At 47.3% G+C, this 19,081-nt stretch overlaps 1 protein-coding gene across 2 annotated transcripts in view; it reads left to right on the forward strand.

The window, feature by feature from the left end:
- The window catches only part of ZNF512B (zinc finger protein 512B), a 280,648-nt gene that overhangs the window by 177,540 nt on the left and 84,027 nt on the right, over positions 1-19,081 (forward strand). For both annotated transcript variants that reach the window (XM_078651662.1, XM_078651663.1), the window contains exon 6: positions 1,643-1,714. In XM_078651662.1, the coding sequence (XP_078507788.1) occupies positions 1,643-1,714 (72 nt within the window). The remainder of the gene's footprint in view (positions 1-1,642; positions 1,715-19,081) is intronic.

A 19,081-nucleotide genomic window follows, 5' to 3' on the forward strand; every position in this document is an offset into this window, starting at 1 on the left:
GTAAATGAGATGTAGGTGGCACTTCAAAGAGTGCCACAGGCCCTTAAGAGTCGATATTTTACCACCCAATCCTATTGGGTGGTAAAATACCGAATACAGGTGTGCATGCACATCTGTGCATGCACACTTGTGCCATGTTGCACACAGACATGCCCTTAGGGCATGTCTGTGTGCCACATGGCACACAAGCCTGTATTCGGGGTGCTAGAGGGTGTCAAAGTGACACCCTCTGCACCCTTGCAGGATTCGGTATTTACCGAATCAGTAAATACCGAATCGGTATTGCCCATTGATTCCTATGGGCTTCAAGGCCCATAGGAATCAATGGGCAATACCGAATCGGTATTTACCGAATTTTTACAGATTCGTTATTTCAAAAAATAAATTCACCTACATCTCCCTCCTTCTAATTTACCGATTCATAAATACCGAATCGGTAAAATTCGGTATTTATGAGTCGGTAAATTAGAATTGCCTACATCTAGCCCCAAGTTTCTGACAGCTGTCTTTCAACACAATTGCACAAAGTCCATTGCTACCTGTGCTTGGATGATCCCTAATCAGAACGTAGTGGACAGGAGCTAGTAAAGTCCGTCTTGCCCCCCATCCTCAGGACAAACCCTGATCTTGGGCACTGCTTGAATGTATCGAAACCTTTCCCTGACACTCTCAAAGAGGAGCCAGCCATTCTATACTGTGGTGTTGCAGAAACATTTCCCAGATAGAGTATTTGCCATTAGATAGCAGATGACTTCATTAAAGATAAAATGTTATCTGTGTGATTCTGTAAGCTTCTGGGATCACAGGCATCTTGCATCGGGGTGTTCTCTCATGCCAAGCTTCTCTGCTGTTCCACCCAGTGGACCACTAAGTTCAGCTGCTGAATAGTCAGTCAAAGGCTTAGCACAATCCACAGAGCAAAGGGGACTTCGGTGTCATTTTCCAAATATGTGCCTGTTGAAGAAATAAGTAGAGTGCCTATGCAGTCTACACCATCTGCGTTCTACTGGCATTTTTCTGTTGAGGATTCCTCTTGAAGGTATGCATAATCCAGGAACGAGCTTCTGTTGAGTCTGTTAACTAAGGCTGAAGCTGCCGTATACTACCATTTTCTCTCGTTTTCTGTTCTGTGGAATCTTTCAGGAAGTTGAGAAGTGGAGAGACCCAAGATGTAGGAGAATAAAGTTACCTCTATTTTAATTCTGTCACTCTTGGTTTTGGGCTTTTTTTAACACCCTTCCACCAACACTTGAGCCATTTGCCCAAACAAAACACTGATTAGCTATTTTTTTTAATGTAAGTTAGTGGCAAGTATGCACATACTGAGGTGCACCTGTGAGAAGTGGGTATGCCTTCTTTTGATGTTCATTCAAACATGTGCAACAATGGCAAAAACTAGAAGCAGTTTCTGCGGCTGTCTCCTAGTAGCAGTGTTAATCACAAGTTGATAATGGGGTAAAATCTCATCAGATTCACCATATTTTCGGTCGGGTATTAAATTATTACTGTAAATTCATCTGATATGTTGGCATTAGAACACTGATAAATGCTTTGAGTAACTGACAATATATGGAATAGTTTTTCTCATCAAAGTGACCTTCATTTCCAAATTTCTTTTTCTATGTTGTCTCATTTGAGTTAGGAAGGAAACAGAAAACTCCCAAGAAGTTCACGGGGGAGCAGCCATCTATCTCTGGAACTTTTGGACTGAAAGGTAATAAGTGAGAAGATGCCCACGACACAGCACACAATGGCTTTTTATGCCTTTAACATACATGTGTGTGTCTTGGCTATGAATAAGAGGACTTGCAGTTGTCACTTGGACCTTGGTGAAAGGGTTGGAAGTCCTGCTCTTGTAGTATACTTGAGATGTTTTGGTTGTGAGGTTGCACTTCTCATTGTCATTGGGTCGAGAGTTAAATGCATCTGCACTTATATGTAAAAGTGTCCCAGCTTGAAGAAAAGATTATGCTTTCTCCTTGTCACGGTTTAAGTACAGGCAGTGCACACTTCCACATACAAATATCTTACATACTTTTATTGACATGCAATGGAATACACCTAAGCAGATCTGGAATGCATTTTACATATAACCATGATCGGTGAAATTGTTCTCTCCAAGACATTGTGCACATGCAGATAATCATCAAAGAGAAGTGAGATATTTCAAGTTGTGTAACATTTCAAATCACTTGCTGTTAGAAGAGATCCTGCATTTTCCCTTCCTAACCAAACAACTGTGGAGTATAATCCACATTTTTATAGATTCAGGTGCTGTGTATCTTTCTGACATGTATTGAATGGGGATACCAAAATGTATTTTGTTTTTATGCGTTTTTGCACTTGGACCATAAGCAAAGTCAGTATGATTCATATGGGTATAGTTTTTGATGTCTCATGGAAATTAATTCAGTCTACGACTACGCAAATCTCAAGATAATAAAACAAAATACTCTTGTTAATATGTATTTGATACATAATTGTCTCTTTTAATTAAGAATTCCCGCGGTGGGTTCTTATTGCTTCCTCAAGGCCACAAATCGATATACTCATAAAGAGGCTTACTATAGTTAAAATAAGAGTGCTATCATGTATGATAAAGAGTATTAAGTCCACACAGAACATAACTGGTCCTTCAGCTATGGAGGGATATTGTACAATATACATAGAAGGTTACTATCCTCATAAACCTCAAAACAAGATGCTCGTCTACAAATGAGACCAATTCAGGAATGGTTCACGGTTAACGGTCTTAGGTTCTAGGGCACCGGGAAGATCTACTTGTTGTTCCCTTTGGTATACAACAGCCTACATTTGGTTCACATCACAAATGTATTTAGGAGACACTTCTCAGACCCAGTCCTAACAGTGATCACATCGACAAACAAGTTATATACAGGTTGTGGAGCAAGCATAGTAATCTACAAAACAAGGTCTGTGGACACCAGCTGAAGTTCAGCAACATATCTGTCATGCACTGATGGCATTTCAGGCTCTGATGTAGCAAATGAGTTGCGTAGGGCAACGCCTAACAAACAACATGACAGCAATGGTTTGCCTGAATAAGGAGACAGAGATGAAGTCAGTGTTCGGTCCCAGGCAAGCCTGTACTATTCAATTCTAGTGTCTGATGATTGAAAGACATTTGGAGACCTTAATGTGCTGGGCTAGCAATAATGCTTTGAAGATTATATAATGATTCAGAAAAGGGGGTGGTGATGAACAGAGTGCCTGAATTAAGCAGACCACTCTTACCCAGTCCAAAGATCAGGGCTTGATCCATCACCGTTTTTTAGCTCACTGCACCATCCCAGCTCAGAACTTGGCTATATGCAAATTAGTCTGTTCCTGTCCCAGTGCATGATGGGAACAGGGCAAACCAAACTACCAAGCCAATTCTTGTACTGGGAAGGAAACAAGCTTCCGGGGACCGGTTTCTGCCATTTCAGGCGTCTTCGGCCCGGCTTGCTTGAATCCTGATGGTGCAATGAGCAAGGGACTCACATCTGAGTATACCCTTCCACGCTTATGGTGGACAAAATGATTCAGAAAAGGGGGTGGTGATGAACAGAGTGCCTGAATTAAGCAGACCACTCTTACCCAGTCCAAAGATCAGGGCTTGATCCATCACCGTTTTTTAGCTCACGCCTACACGCATATAGCCAGGTTCTGAACTGGGATGGTGCAGTGAGCTAAAAAACGGTGATGGATCAAGCCCTGATCTGTTGACTGGGTAGGAGTGTTCTGATTACCTCAGATACTCTGTCCATCACCACCCCCTTTTTGTAATTATTTTGGCCACCATGAGTGTGGAAGGGTATGCTCAGACATGAGTCCCTTGCTCATTGCACCATCAGGATTCAAGCAAGCCGGGCCGAAGACGGCTGTAATGCCAGAAACCGGTCCCCGGAAGCTTGTTTCCTTTCCAGTGAAGAATTGGCTTGGTAGTTTGGTCTGCCCTGTTCCCATGATGCACTGGGCCAGGGACAGACTAATTTGCATATAGCCAGGTTCTGAACTGGGATGGTGCAGTGAGCTAAAAAACGGTGATGGATCAAGCCCTGATCTGTTGACTGGGTAGGAGTGTTCTGATTACCTCAGATACTCTGTCCATCACCACCCCCTTTTTGTAATTATTTTGGCCACCATGAGTGTGGAAGGGTATGCTCAGACATGAGTCCCTTGCTCATTGCACCATCAGGATTCAAGCAAGCCGGGCCGAAGACGGCTGTAATGCCAGAAACCGGTCCCCGGAAGCTTGTTTCCTTTCCAGTGAAGAATTGGCTTGGTAGTTTGGTCTGCCCTGTTCCCATGATGCACTGGGCCAGGGACAGACTAATTTGCATATAGCCAGGTTCTGAACTGGGATGGTGCAGTGAGCTAAAAAACGGTGATGGATCAAGCCCTGATCTGTTGACTGGGTAGGAGTGTTCTGATTACCTCAGATACTCTGTCCATCACCACCCCCCTTTTTGTAATTATTTTGGCCACCATGAGTGTGGAAGGGTATGCTCAGACATGAGTCCCTTGCTCATTGCACCATCAGGATTCAAGCAAGCCGGGCCGAAGACGGCTGTAATGCCAGAAACCGGTCCCCGGAAGCTTGTTTCCTTTCCAGTGAAGAATTGGCTTGGTAGTTTGGTCTGCCCTGTTCCCATGATGCACTGGGCCAGGGACAGACTAATTTGCATATAGCCAGGTTCTGAACTGGGATGGTGCAGTGAGCTAAAAAACGGTGATGGATCAAGCCCTGATCTGTTGACTGGGTAGGAGTGTTCTGATTACCTCAGATACTCTGTCCATCACCACCCCCTTTTTGTAATTATTTTGGCCACCATGAGTGTGGAAGGGTATGCTCAGACATGAGTCCCTTGCTCATTGCACCATCAGGATTCAAGCAAGCCGGGCCGAAGACGGCTGTAATGCCAGAAACCGGTCCCCGGAAGCTTGTTTCCTTTCCAGTGAAGAATTGGCTTGGTAGTTTGGTCTGCCCTGTTCCCATGATGCACTGGGCCAGGGACAGACTAATTTGCATATAGCCAGGTTCTGAACTGGGATGGTGCAGTGAGCTAAAAAACGGTGATGGATCAAGCCCTGATCTGTTGACTGGGTAGGAGTGTTCTGATTACCTCAGATACTCTGTCCATCACCACCCCCTTTTTGTAATTATTTTGGCCACCATGAGTGTGGAAGGGTATGCTCAGACATGAGTCCCTTGCTCATTGCACCATCAGGATTCAAGCAAGCCGGGCCGAAGACGGCTGTAATGCCAGAAACCGGTCCCCGGAAGCTTGTTTCCTTTCCAGTGAAGAATTGGCTTGGTAGTTTGGTCTGCCCTGTTCCCATGATGCACTGGGCCAGGGACAGACTAATTTGCATATAGCCAGGTTCTGAACTGGGATGGTGCAGTGAGCTAAAAAACGGTGATGGATCAAGCCCTGATCTGTTGACTGGGTAGGAGTGTTCTGATTACCTCAGATACTCTGTCCATCACCACCCCCTTTTTGTAATTATTTTGGCCACCATGAGTGTGGAAGGGTATGCTCAGACATGAGTCCCTTGCTCATTGCACCATCAGGATTCAAGCAAGCCGGGCCGAAGACGGCTGTAATGCCAGAAACCGGTCCCCGGAAGCTTGTTTCCTTTCCAGTGAAGAATTGGCTTGGTAGTTTGGTCTGCCCTGTTCCCATGATGCACTGGGCCAGGGACAGACTAATTTGCATATAGCCAGGTTCTGAACTGGGATGGTGCAGTGAGCTAAAAAACGGTGATGGATCAAGCCCTGATCTGTTGACTGGGTAGGAGTGTTCTGATTACCTCAGATACTCTGTCCATCACCACCCCCTTTTTGTAATTATTTTGGCCACCATGAGTGTGGAAGGGTATGCTCAGACATGAGTCCCTTGCTCATTGCACCATCAGGATTCAAGCAAGCCGGGCCGAAGACGGCTGTAATGCCAGAAACCGGTCCCCGGAAGCTTGTTTCCTTTCCAGTGAAGAATTGGCTTGGTAGTTTGGTCTGCCCTGTTCCCATGATGCACTGGGCCAGGGACAGACTAATTTGCATATAGCCAGGTTCTGAACTGGGATGGTGCAGTGAGCTAAAAAACGGTGATGGATCAAGCCCTGATCTGTTGACTGGGTAGGAGTGTTCTGATTACCTCAGATACTCTGTCCATCACCACCCCCTTTTTGTAATTATTGAAGATTATATAAGCAGAGATTCAAGTGATACTCTTGGGAGCTAACTCACAAAGAGAAAAGAGACATTTTCACATAAAGGGGTCAGCTTCATTTGCAAACTTGTGTGGTGGAACAGAATGGTGGGGGTAAACAGGGTGGAGTTGTCTCTTGTGGTGTAGTGTGGATAGGATAGGAAGAACTGAGCAGTGTGGCAGAGGTATGCAGTTTTGTAGTGAGCAGTAAAGTTGCCTGCTTTGGCGGTGTCTGTTGTGGTTTAGAGAGGTGGAGCTGAGCAGTGTGGTGTAAGAATGCAGGCAAGCAGTTAGGTTGCGCTCAGCAGTGTGGTGGAGGCATGCAGCAATGCAGTCAGGTTGAAGAGGGCATGTGCAACATCTGCTGTGGTGCAGGTGCCTGGTGTGGGGATGGCGTCTAGTGTGGTTGAGAAACCTGGAGAAACCAGTAAGGTGGATGTATAGAGGTAGGCAGTAAAGCTGAGCAGGACAGGGTTGTGGAGCAATGCAGGTATGTAGTGAGGTTGAGGTGAGCAGTGGAGACTGTTGCTGTGGTGATATCTAGTGAGATTGAGATAGTTTGAGCTAAGAAATGCAGGTAAGAAGTTCGGCTGAGCCCTCTCTGTGGCACAGGTATGCAGTTAGGTTAAGGTGAGCAGTTTACATGTCTCCTGTGGTTGAGGAGTCCAGTGTTGTTGAAATAGGTTTTGCTGAGCACTGTGGTGGGGTCATGCAGGTATATAGCAAGATGAGATGAAAGGTGGGGAAGTATTTTGTTGTGGAAGTACCTTATATTTTGAAAGAGCAGTGTGGTGGAGACATGCATGCATGCAGTCAGAGAGCAGTTTAGTTGTCTTTTCTGTTCATAGTGCCTAACATAGTGACTGAACAGTGTGATGGGGGGGGGGGGGATATGCAGGTAAGCAGCCAGGTTCATGTGAGCAGTGTGGAGTAAATCGGCAATGGGCTGTAAGTAATAATTTCATTTGGGTGGTTTCAGGTTCGTTGGTAGTGCACTGGATATGAATGGTGTGGATATGGTCATAGAGCGCAGATGTCTTTATTTCAAATACTCATGATTTTTTAGCTGTAGCCAGTAAGCCAGCTGGAGAAAGGACTGTTGGCTGTTGCTGAAGAGGCAGGCCTGATCCACTGCTCACAAGAAAGTTCCAAGTGAAAGTCACACAAGAAATACAAACATTGATTTCTGACCTCCCGCCACTTACACGAGCTCCGCAACACCTGGGTGCCTCCGGCCCCCAGAGCTGTTCTACCAAGCAAACTCCTGAAGTGCTTCCGCTTGACCCTCTTCCCCAGAGAACAACAACAGCAGATGAAATCCGTAATCTGAGAGAAGCCGTGACCAAGATCTTTGGTACCCAAGTATATCCCGCTGGAGTGCCTTCAACGCCACTTGACCTACACTCAATGTCAACCACTTCTACAAGCCTGATTCAGCTGTCGCGGCCGCGGTATAATGTCCTGTGCCGTCCACTGCACCCTGACCCACGCCACCAGCCTGAGCCTCAACGGCGGTACTTACTTCCTGAATCCGATAATTTTGTCAGATTTGGAAGCTCACCCTCTACACCCTACAGAGCACCCTTATGCCCATTCCAACCTTTACACATACCACCACTATGATGACGATGATGGTGATGATGGAGGTGACTTTGATGATGATGGGGATATATTTGAAGTCTTTAAGGATGCCAGTGGCCTGGACTCCTCTCCAAACATTAGATTATCCTTTCCTTATCAGGGGTCAGGAGAGCAACGGAGGTCCTTGAACTTTCTCCCTATGAAGGAGGTAAAATCTGATGCACTAACTGAAGTCCTTAAACCATCCACGAGCCCCTGCTACCTTTTAATGAGTCCCTCATTGACATGCTGGTGGGTACCTTGGTGAAACCAGGCTCTTGCCCTCTGGTTAGGGGTTAGTGGCGTGAAGGCATAGACTTGGCACTGGAGACCCTGACTTTCTGCTTCAGCACCCCTACCAGGAAAGCTTGGTGGTACAGGCATCTTCCAGTTGCCTGATCCAAAGAAATGGAATCATTCACAAAACAAGTGTTCTCCATCACTACACTTGTTCTCAGATCGGTCAACACCTCATGATTTGATTTGATTTGAATCACCCAAAGGCATCAAGGTGCTGAAGACCAGCCGCCCTGAAGACGATCACCAATACACCCACCCCAGATTGAGAGCTAACCAGAAAAAAGCCATGTCTCAAGAGCCTTTCAGATCCATGACTTCTGGGCAGGCACTAACACACGTTGTGGGACAGGGTGGCAGACGTCTAGCCAGCTGTCCCATAGGATATTCGAAAGACTATGCAACTCCTAAACTCAGATGGTCAAGATGCAACAAAGTACACAATCCTCTCTGGTCTAGAGACGACTAACTGGGTAAGTCAGTTGGGATCAGTGTGGTGCTTCAGCGCTACTCGTGGATTCACTCCACAGACATTTCATCAGACGTACAGCAGTCCATAATAGACCTGCCTTTTGATGGCTCAAAAATCTTCGGACAAAAGGCTGACTCGGTTTTGTAGAACATTTGTAAAGAGCAGGGCCACCGCCCGCGCTCTAAAGCTAGCTCACCTTACACGCAGTTCCCCCAACAACAACTTTCCTTTCTAGGCTTTCACAGGGGTTATATGTAGAAGCAGCATTAATACGTGCCTCAGCAACAAGAGGTCTCCCAGTCCTTCCGGGGTGGAGTCCGGGGAGCAGGCAGAGAGTGTCCAAGTGCCCAGTAACAGCATACTACCCAAATCCCAGACTTGCCCTTCCACAATTGCTGTAAAACTGCTTTAATTTATCCTTGGTGGGACACAATATCCTCAAACCAGTGAGTGCTCCAGATCATGGAACACACTTACTCCTTACCCATATTGTCATATTCCCCAGACATGCCACCCATACAGCAACATCTACCAGAGGCCCACTTGTCCATACTCAAAGGAGAAGCTCAATCTTTGTTAGCCAAGAGAGCTAGAAATGGTGCTGGCATCAGAGATCCGGATTGGCTGTTACTCCTGTTACTTCCGTTAATGAAAAAGGCTATGATTGTGATGTTTCAACCCCTGATTTGGGTCTCAGTAACAGCGGCGCTAAGGTTTCTGGGACTCTTGCCCTGATGCAACTTCCTTGTGTGCCACAACAGGTGCCACTTGTGGGCTCTGTAGTGGGATCTGAAGTCTGAATGGCTCAAAACCAAGGTGATCTATCATGGTCAATCCAGGTGGCAGACGAGACTATGAAAGATCTGCAATAGGGGCTGCTCAACCGTAATTCGATAACTGCGGGCCCTTCCCCCTATTGCAACCAGAGCTAACAGTTGTGATGTATGCATCATTGCTTGATTGGGGAATCCACCTTGGAGAGGGGCATATTAGAGGACTCTGGTCTCCGGCGTAGTCTTGTTTCCTCATCAAGTTGCTGGAGTTGAGAGCAGATTGTTTCCAACTGAGAGCATTCCTTCTGACCATTATGGTGGAATGGGTACAGGTTCTCACAGACAAAACAACCACCATGTGGTATTACAACAGACAAGCCGAGTGGGATCATAGGTCCTGTGCCAGGCCTCCCTGTGCTTCTGGAAGTACTTGAATCTCAGGGCATCTCCGTGATTGTCCAGCACCTGGCAGGATCTTTAAATGCCAGACAGACTAACTCACCTGATGTTGCCTTGCGGATCACGAATAACTGCTACACTCAGAGGTGGCATAGGGCATCTTCCCACAATGTGGAGAACCCAGCTAGATCAATTTGCCATCACAGAGAACATAGTATCAAAGTTTTGACACGTTGGAGTTCCCAAGGCAATCCTTCCTCAGAGACACTCTGCCTGCATTGGAGATCAGGAATTCTGTATGCCTTTCCAACCCTTCTGCCAGGGTACTCAAAAAGGTCAAGATAGACTGGGCCCAAGTCATTCTAGTCTTAGTGACTAGATGAGGAAGGTGTGGTAACTGGAAAATATGGCCATGAGCATTTTCTCCAATCCAGTTGAACTTTCAGCAGGATCTGCTGTCACAGCAGCAAGGTAGAGTCTTGTACCCAAAACCCATCCATACCTGGATATTGAACTGCCCAGTTGATGGCTTTTGTTCTCCGCCCCGAAGTGGTCGGTGCCATTAGGTGGCCAGCCATCTATCCACGAAATCTGTTTTTGAAGGACGCAGGCAGAAGTTGGTTGTCTGGGGTTCTTCCAGAAATATTCATCCTATCAATGCACAGTTATCAGATGTTCTCCTGTTATCCAGTATTAGTGGTGTCTTTCATAGATTCACATGCCTGAATCATTCCCCGTCGTCGGGATGGGAGTCCCCGGTACATAAAGAAAGTAATGTCCTATTAGACATATAGAGAAATAGGCCCAAGGGCCTCACCTTAGTAACATATCCATGTCCTTTTGTAGAAAGGACCGAACTCTAGAGAAGAGCCAATCAGCAATCACCTCCCTCTAGCACCCTCAGTCCCTCAGATTTTCTACCGCACGTCGTGCTAACCGAGTCTCCTCTGAGCTCTGCTCAGTTTTCTCTTCTAAACTGGGTTTCCAGTGTTTTCTGGTACTACTATTGTTTTCTGGACTATAGTTACTAATATCTGCATGGCTGAGACACCAAAAAAGGGTCTTTTTTGGCCCTGTGGGAAGAAAAGGCTACATATAGATGACCAACATAAAGACTGTCTATATTGCCTGTATCCAGATCATTCTTCTAAAGATTGCAAGGTATGTTGTACCTTCTCCTCTAAAACCCTCAAAGATCGTGAGGGACGCCTCCTAATCTGGCTTCAGAGGTTGAAAGATAGAGACCAGCTGGAATCTTCTGAAGAAAGTGAAGGCTCTTCAGTTTCTTCCAAGTCTTCTCAGAAGAGACCAAGAGTGACTTCTCCTGGCCCTTCCACACAACCTCCTCAAAAGAAGACACTGAAAAAGTCTTCAGAGGTCCAATCTAAGGTTGTTCCATTGAAGGTGTCCTCTCACGAAGTTCTCACCTTCAAGAAGCCAACTTCGACCCCGTCAACGATGACATCGTCGATGACGGCTTCATCGACGAAGAAAGCTGTTTCTTCAGTACTGTATGTCACTACGTCGACGGCTACTGTCTCAACGTCGATGGCAACATCGTCATTGACCTCGTTGACAGTGAAGGCGTCCAATGCCTTAGCGCTTTTGGGACGTTACAACAGACAGTTACGGCCTTGCCTGAGGAATCGAAGGAAGAGGCGAAGAAAATATTACTTGAAGGGGAGCGCTCAGCGTCAGAAATAGTAGACTGCGCAATGGATATTGCAACAACTGGATTTCGCCAACTTGCCGGAGCAGCAGTATTGAGGCGGCAAGGTTGGCTGAAGGCAACTTCCTTTCGTCCCAAAATACAGACGAAAATCTTGGATATGCCTTATGATGGCCAATTTCTCTTTGGACCTCAGATTGATGAGGCGTTACAGAGTATAAAAAAGGACACGGACACGGCCAGAGCATTGGGAACTCTCCAATACAAAAGTCCGTCCTTTCGTGATTCAAGAGGAAGAGGACAGTCCTCTTATAAAGGGGATTATCAATATCGGTCATCATACTCTTCGGGGCAGCTACATCGGCCACAGTTTCGACAGCGCCAACAGCAGCACCAACAATCCTCTTATGGCAAAGCGTCCTTTCAGGGTAAAGGCCAGCAAAAAGGCAACGCTAATAGACAATTGCCTTTCTCTTCGGCCAGTCTCCAATTCATCTCTGCCTTCAAAGATTGGAGAAAGAATTTCCCATTTCCTAGAAAATTGGAAGCAAATTATCACGGACCGGTGGGTTCAACAATTAGTCCAATTCGGCCATTCATTGGAGTTCGTTCACATATCTCCCCAAACCCCTCCCCGACCTATGCATCACAAAAATCTGCGTCTGCTTCTCCGAGAGGTCTCTCTTATGCTCCAGAAAGGGGTGATAGAAAGAGTCCCTCTGTCCCAACGAGGGAAAGGATTTTATTCCCGCTTCTTCCTAATTCAGAAAAAAGAAAAGAAGTGGAGGCCGATTTTAGACCTCAGAGCCCTCAACAAATTCCGTATAGTAACGATCCAGGAGGTCTTACAGCTCCTAGATATAGAGGATTACATGGTATCCCTGGACCTTCAGGATGCTTATTTTCACATCCCAATTCACAGAAATCACAAGAAATTCTTAAGATTTGCAGGAGCGGGTAGACACTTCCAGTTTCGTGTCCTACCCTTCGGACTCAAGTCTGCACCTCGCATTTTTACAAAATGCCTCTCTCCAGTGGCTGCATATCTCAGACAACAGCACCATCAAGGTTTTCCATATCTGGCGACTGGCTGATTAAAGCTCCATCCCTAGAAGACGCGTCGAGGTCTTCCAACGCTTGTGTGCATCTTTTCAATCTTTTAGGACTCACACTCAATCAAAAATCAGTCCTTGTGCCTTCTCAACGTATACATTTCCTAGGTGCTACCCTCGACACAAAACTGAAAAAAGCTTTTCCATCACAGGAGAGAAAGGACAAGCTGGTGACACTGGCTGTCCTCGTAGCCTCAAAGAGAACCTTAACGGTTTGCCTCTTCAAGTCCCTACTCGGAATGATGTCATCATGTATCCTACTGGTTCCTCACTGCCGCCTGAAGATGCGCCCTCTCCAAGAGGCACTCTCAGCGCAATGGGTCCAAGGCACAGGGTCATTCGACGATCTCATAAAGATGACTCCTCAAATTGTCAATTCATGAAAGGGGGTGGTGATGGACAGAGCATCTGAATTAAACAGAACACTCATACCCAGTCAAAAGATCAGGGCTTGATCCATCACCGTTTTTTAGCTCACTACACCATCCCAGTTCAGAACCTGGCTACATGCAAATTAGTCTGTCCCTGGCCCAGTGCATCATGGGAACAGGGCAGACCAAACTACCAAGCCAATTCTTTACTGGAAAGGAAACAAGCTTCTCCAGTATTTGGGGTGTCTTTCATAGATTCACATGCCTGAATCATTCCCCGTCGTCGGAGTGGGAGTCCCACGGTAAATAAAAAAGCAATAATATGCCTGTAATAACCAAAACATCTTGGTAATAACCAACCAGGAAGTAAAGTAGCCCTAGCTACAGGAGCAAAAAGCTCCCACACTCATGACTATCCTAGTCATTATGTTAGACCAAACTGCAGCCAATCAGGCGACAGCACCCACCAGAATGTTCTCCCCAGAGGCTCAGGCTCTCAGATTTTCTACCGCACGTCGTGTGAAGGGAGTCTTCCTGAGCTCAGCTCAGTTTTCACTTACTTTGGTTTGTTTTTTAACCTTCAAAGAATGTCTACTTCTAAATCCCTTTTTAGGGCTTGTGATTCCTGTGGGAAGTCAAGGCTGTTTAAGGAGGACCCTCACAAGAAATGCATATACTGTCTGTATCTGGTTCATGAGGCTAAGGAATGTAAAATCTGCAGAACCTTCCCTCAGAAGACCCTCAGAGACAGAGAAGGTCGTCTGCTCCTGTGGCTCCAGAGGATAAAGGACAAGGACGCCCCTCTTTCAGAGGTAGGGAGCATTGCCTCAGGTTCTTCTGTCTCCTCAAGGAAGAGAAAAAATGTGGCACAGTTGGCTTCTCCTAGGGCAAAAACTTTGAAGAAGGCCCAATCCTCTCAGGATTCTGGTTTGCCTACTACCTCCAAAAAGGTGTCTCCGCCTGTGACATCTGCGCCCTCAGGAAAAACTGAAAAATCTTCAGTTTCCAGAGCACCTGCTCCTAAGGTTCCACCTCAGATGACACCTCTGACCAGGGCAGAATCATCAGCAGCCTCACCGTCGCCGTCTCTTCATGTGGTCACTTCTTCCACTTCAACAGTGACTTTCTCCTCACCAAGATCATCTATGGTGATGTCTTCAGCCTCCTCACCGTCGACATTGGTTCATGTGCAAATTAGACCCATTTCGTCGACGAAGATAGTCCCGTCGATCGTCGACGCTCCACCGTCGACGGGAAGCAGGAATGTACCGTCGACGGGCTCTTCGACGTCGTCGAATTTATTGTCGTCGACGAAGAAGACCCTACTGTCGATGACGTCCCCGTCGACGAAGCTACCGTCGACGTCGTCCTTGACGACGAAATTACCGGCGACGGCACCATCGACGACGAAGTTACCGTTGACGACGCCCTCGTCGGCGAAGTTACCGTCGACGACCTCCTCGTCGACGAAGTTACCGTCGACGACCTCCTCGTCGACGAAGTTACCGTCGACGAAGAAAGTGATGCATCCGTCGACGAGCTCCTCGTCGACGAAGCCGATATTATCGTAGACGAAGAAGAAAACATCCTCGTCGACGATGAAGTCGTCGACGAAGCCATTACCGTCGACGGGCACACCGTCGACGACGATTCTCACAACGCAAGGGGAAGCAGGGCTGTCATCATCAACGGTGATTCCATCGACGCCCCCACTGTCAACCTGTATGACAATGCAAGTGTGGTCTGCGGGAGCATCCTCAATATCTTTGCCATCACCGGCGACCACTGCTTCGCTCCTACAAAAACGTGGTTCCACCACCACAACTTTATCTCCTCTGAAATTGCCAGATAAATTGTTGGATTCTGAAGAGGAAGAATCCTACGAAGATGATAATTTCCGTGCCGCCAGGAGCCCTTCAGACTTGCTCATAAAGGTACAAGACCTGGATCAAGAGGATGAGGAAGAAGATTTACAAGAGCACACTAGTCGGCAGACTGTGCCTACACCTGGCATGCAAATGCCTACAGAATTGTTCCAAAACCTCCAATATATGTTGAGCGATTATTATCGCAGATTTCCACCTTCAGAATCAGGTGAATCTCATGTCTCTACGCCGAGGCCAAGACCATCCACGGCAACTTTAGGGCTTCAAGAATCTAAGCCTCAAGTGCCAGTTGAAGAAGCTCGGCCTGCACTACCTACTTCACCAATACCTTCCCATCAGGTAGAGGGGGACAATTCGTCAGAAGACGAACGAGAAGATGGTGAATTAGACGACAAATCAGAATCGTCGGAGGGGGACGAGTATCAGGCTCAAACCCCTTCTCCAGCAGCCCCGCCTACGGCGGAATCTCCACCGGTGGACATTGCCAGCTTCCATAAGATTATGGATAGAGCTACTTATAGGTTCCTCATCACAATGGAGGCTAAACAAGAAGAATGCTTCCTGTATGATTTTAAAGACTTGCCCCACAGACAAAGTTGGTCAATTCCCATTATTGACTTCATATGGAAGGAAGGTCTGAAAATAATGAAGACACCAAATTCTCTGCCAGCAGTACTACCTAGGGTGGATAAGAAATATAGAGCACCTAGTTCATCACCTGCATGCCTCATTGGTCAGGCTAAGACGGAGTCCGTAGTCACACAAGCGGCACAAAGGAGGGCCAGAAATCCAGCTGCACAGGTCTCTGTTCCCCCTGATAAGGACGGAAAACGTCGTGACTCAATAGGGAAGAAGGTGTCAACTATTGCGGCAACCACAGTCCGAGCAGCAAATTCGCTAGCAATACTGGGGAGGTATGATAGGCAGATGTGGTCCGACATATCGCCTTTCATCGAGAAGCTTGCAGAACTGGATAGATCTGAAGCAAAAAAGGTCCTGTTAGAGGGCGAGAGCGTTTCTTCTGAGATAATTGATGCTGCAGTGGACGTGGCAGCCACAGGTTTTCGACAGCTGGCAGGAGCAGCTGTTCTCCGGAGGCAAGGCTGGTTGAAGGCTACATCTTTTCGATCGGAGGTCCAGACAAAGATCATGGACATGGCCTATGATGGAGAGTTCCTCTTTGGTCAACATGTGGATGAGGCCTTACAGGCCATAAAGAAAGATACAGAGACGGCACGGTCGCTAGGATCTCTTCAATTTCGAAAATTTTCCTTTCGTGGTGCAAGAGGAAGAGGCAGTTTCTCGAACAGAGGAAATTATTCACAGCAACACTCCTACAGTAATACCCAAGGCAATCAGAGATACCAGCCATATCGTCAACAAACATATGGCCAAAGGAGGAATAATTACTCTCAACCAAGAGGTAAAACCTCTTATCGCGGAAGAGACAACAAGAGCAAGTGAGAGTCACATCCTGCCACCACTTTGTCCCAACCTGAAACAAATTGGAGGAAGAATATCCCGTTTTTACTCAAATTGGTTCAAGATTACCATAGACAGATGGGTCCTGGATGTGGTTTCCAGAGGTCACATTCTTGAATTCGTCAAAGCCCCTCCAAATTCTCCCCCAAGAGGACCACCCCCAGCCCACCTCAAGGAGCTGTTTTCCCAAATTCACTCTATGATTCGGAGAGGAGCAATAGAAAGGGTACCTCAACATCAGAAGGGAACAGGTTTTTATTCAAGATTTTTCCTGATCCGCAAGAAGTTGGGGGAATGGCGCCCCATCCTCGACCTTCGTGCCCTCAACAAGTACCTCAAAAAATTATCTTTCAGAATGTTGACGCTTCAAGAAATCCTCCAGTTTCTCTCAGTGGGGGATCATATGGCAACACTCGACCTTCAGGACGCATACTTCCACGTGCCCATCTTTCCCAGGCATCGGAAGTTCTTGCGGTTCAGAGTGGCTGGCAGGGACTTCCAGTTCAAGGTACTCCCCTTTGGGCTGCGTTCGGCCCCCAGAGTCTTCACAAAGATGTTAGCCCCGGTGGCTGCTCGCCTGAGACTAGAGGGAGTTCAAATGTATCCATATTTGGACGACTGCCTTATCAAGGCCAATTCCATCGACCTTGCAAGAACTCACGTTCAGAGATGTCTATCACTATTCCAGAGCCTGGGGTTTTCGGTGAACTTCAAAATGTCCCACCTATCTCCATCTCAGAGAAAGTCTTTCCTGGGAGCCACGCTAGACACAAGACTCGCCCAGGTGTTCATATCAAAAGAAAGGCAAGCGAAGATTCGCAAGATGTCCTCATCTCTGCTAGGAAAAAGGTGCGTTTCTGTTCGCAAATTCAAGTCTTTCCTCTGGATGCTCTCGTCATGTATCCCTCTCACCCCCAACTGTTGCCTGCACATGAGACCTTTGCAGGAGGAACTCAGTCGTCAGTGGGTGCAAATCACAGGTTCATTCGAGGACGTCGTCAACTTAACTCCTCGGATGAAAAAGTCTATCCAGTGGTGGGGGCAAGATCGCAACCTACAAGTGGGATGCACATTCCTGACAGAAGGGCCCAGATTCATCGTGACCACGGATGCTTCTCTGGAGGGCTGGGGTGCCCATCTCCAAGGGATGACAGTCAGTGGCAAATGGAACATCCAGCAAAAGAAATGGCACATAAATCTACTGGAACTAAGAGCCATTTTCCTCGCTGTGAAATCCTTTCAGGTGATATTGGAGGGCTCTACAGTGTTGATACGAACGGACAACACAACCAGCATGCATTACCTGAGCAAACAGGGGGGCACAAGATCAGCCCAGTTGTCCCGTCAGGCGCAGGAGATTTGGCATTGGGCCCTGGATCACAACATCATTCTGTCGGCGATCCATGTTCCAGGGGTTGCCAACGTCCTTGCGGATTCACTCAGCAGGTCCGCAGAGAGCAATCACGAATGGGAACTGCATCAACCTTCCCTGGATCAGATCTTCCAAGAGTGGGGCCATCCCGACCTGGATTTGTTTGCAACAGCCCAGAACCGGAAATGCCAACGCTTTGCAAGCTGGATTCCCCACAAGGACTCGTGCGGGGATGCCCTTTCGATTAATTGGTGTTGAATATTTGCATACGCCTTTCCGCCAATTCCGTTGATTCCCAGGGTTTGAGAAGTTGGCCTGATGTGCAGTGTTCACTATTCTAGTGATCACTATATATCAGTCCAAACAACCCTTATTGATGATTGGTTGTAAGTCAACCTTATAGACCAGCTATCCTAGTAGCATGGATACGAGCAGTCTAAGGCTAAGACTCTAGAGGGCGTGTTAAGCCAGCTGTTTTACCATCACATTACCCCTTGAACACCCAGTGAAAGGACACCACACCAGTGTTATGAAAATAAACAATGTATTTATTAGAATCACAACAACCCTGTACTCTTTATGAGGACAGGGTGCTAAGCACACAACAAAACTCTTACGAAAATACTTAAGTTAGCACGTTATACACAAATGCCCGAGTAGCACGAAAAACCATATACTCTAAAAGTGGAATGCGAATTACTAGCAGGTAAGTAACGATTCTCAGAGGCTTTGGGATCGCTAGGACTGGACTACTGAACCTTTAGATTACTAGCAGGAGGCCTAGGGAACTCGGGTGCAGAGTGTGCACTCTCACGCGGGATGCGGGACAAAGTCTATGGAAGCTAGAATTCACAAAGTTAGTGTTCACGGGCGAACCCGACCTGGTAGGGAGAAAACGACAGTGGATCCTGACCCTTGAATAGTGAGGCTATGCTGGGACACCGAAGTGCCGAAGTTACCTAGCCCAGGGGCTGCAGCTGCATAGGTCTGAAAAGACGTCGGGAATCCTCGTTGCCGCACCAGGAGCCTGGAAGAAGGAAGTTGCTGGCAGGCGACCAGTGAAGAAAGTTCGATGGATCCAAGCCTGGATCAAGGAAGAAGAAAACCTGAAAGCAGAGGGGACCAAGTTCTTGAATCACTAGCCAGTGATTAAGTGGGCACCAGGATGGCACCGGGCGAAGTCACCGCAGTCAGGTGAGTGGGCGCTGCTGGGCTCTGCAGTCTCTCGGACCAGGAGGCGTTGTCGGCGACCAGGATGGAGGTGCGAGCTGTCCCACGAAGGTTCTTGCTGTCGACGTCGCTGGACCCAGGATTGGGCAACAGGTCTTGGCAAATGCAAGGCCCACGCGGTGGACCTAAAATGGCGTCTTAGCCGGACCAGGAGGGTCCAGGGTACTTCTCCGATGGAGGGAA

This window comes from Lissotriton helveticus, chromosome 7 (genome assembly GCF_964261635.1).
Source record: "Lissotriton helveticus chromosome 7, aLisHel1.1, whole genome shotgun sequence".
In the NCBI taxonomy this organism is placed as follows: Eukaryota; Metazoa; Chordata; class Amphibia; order Caudata; family Salamandridae; genus Lissotriton; species Lissotriton helveticus.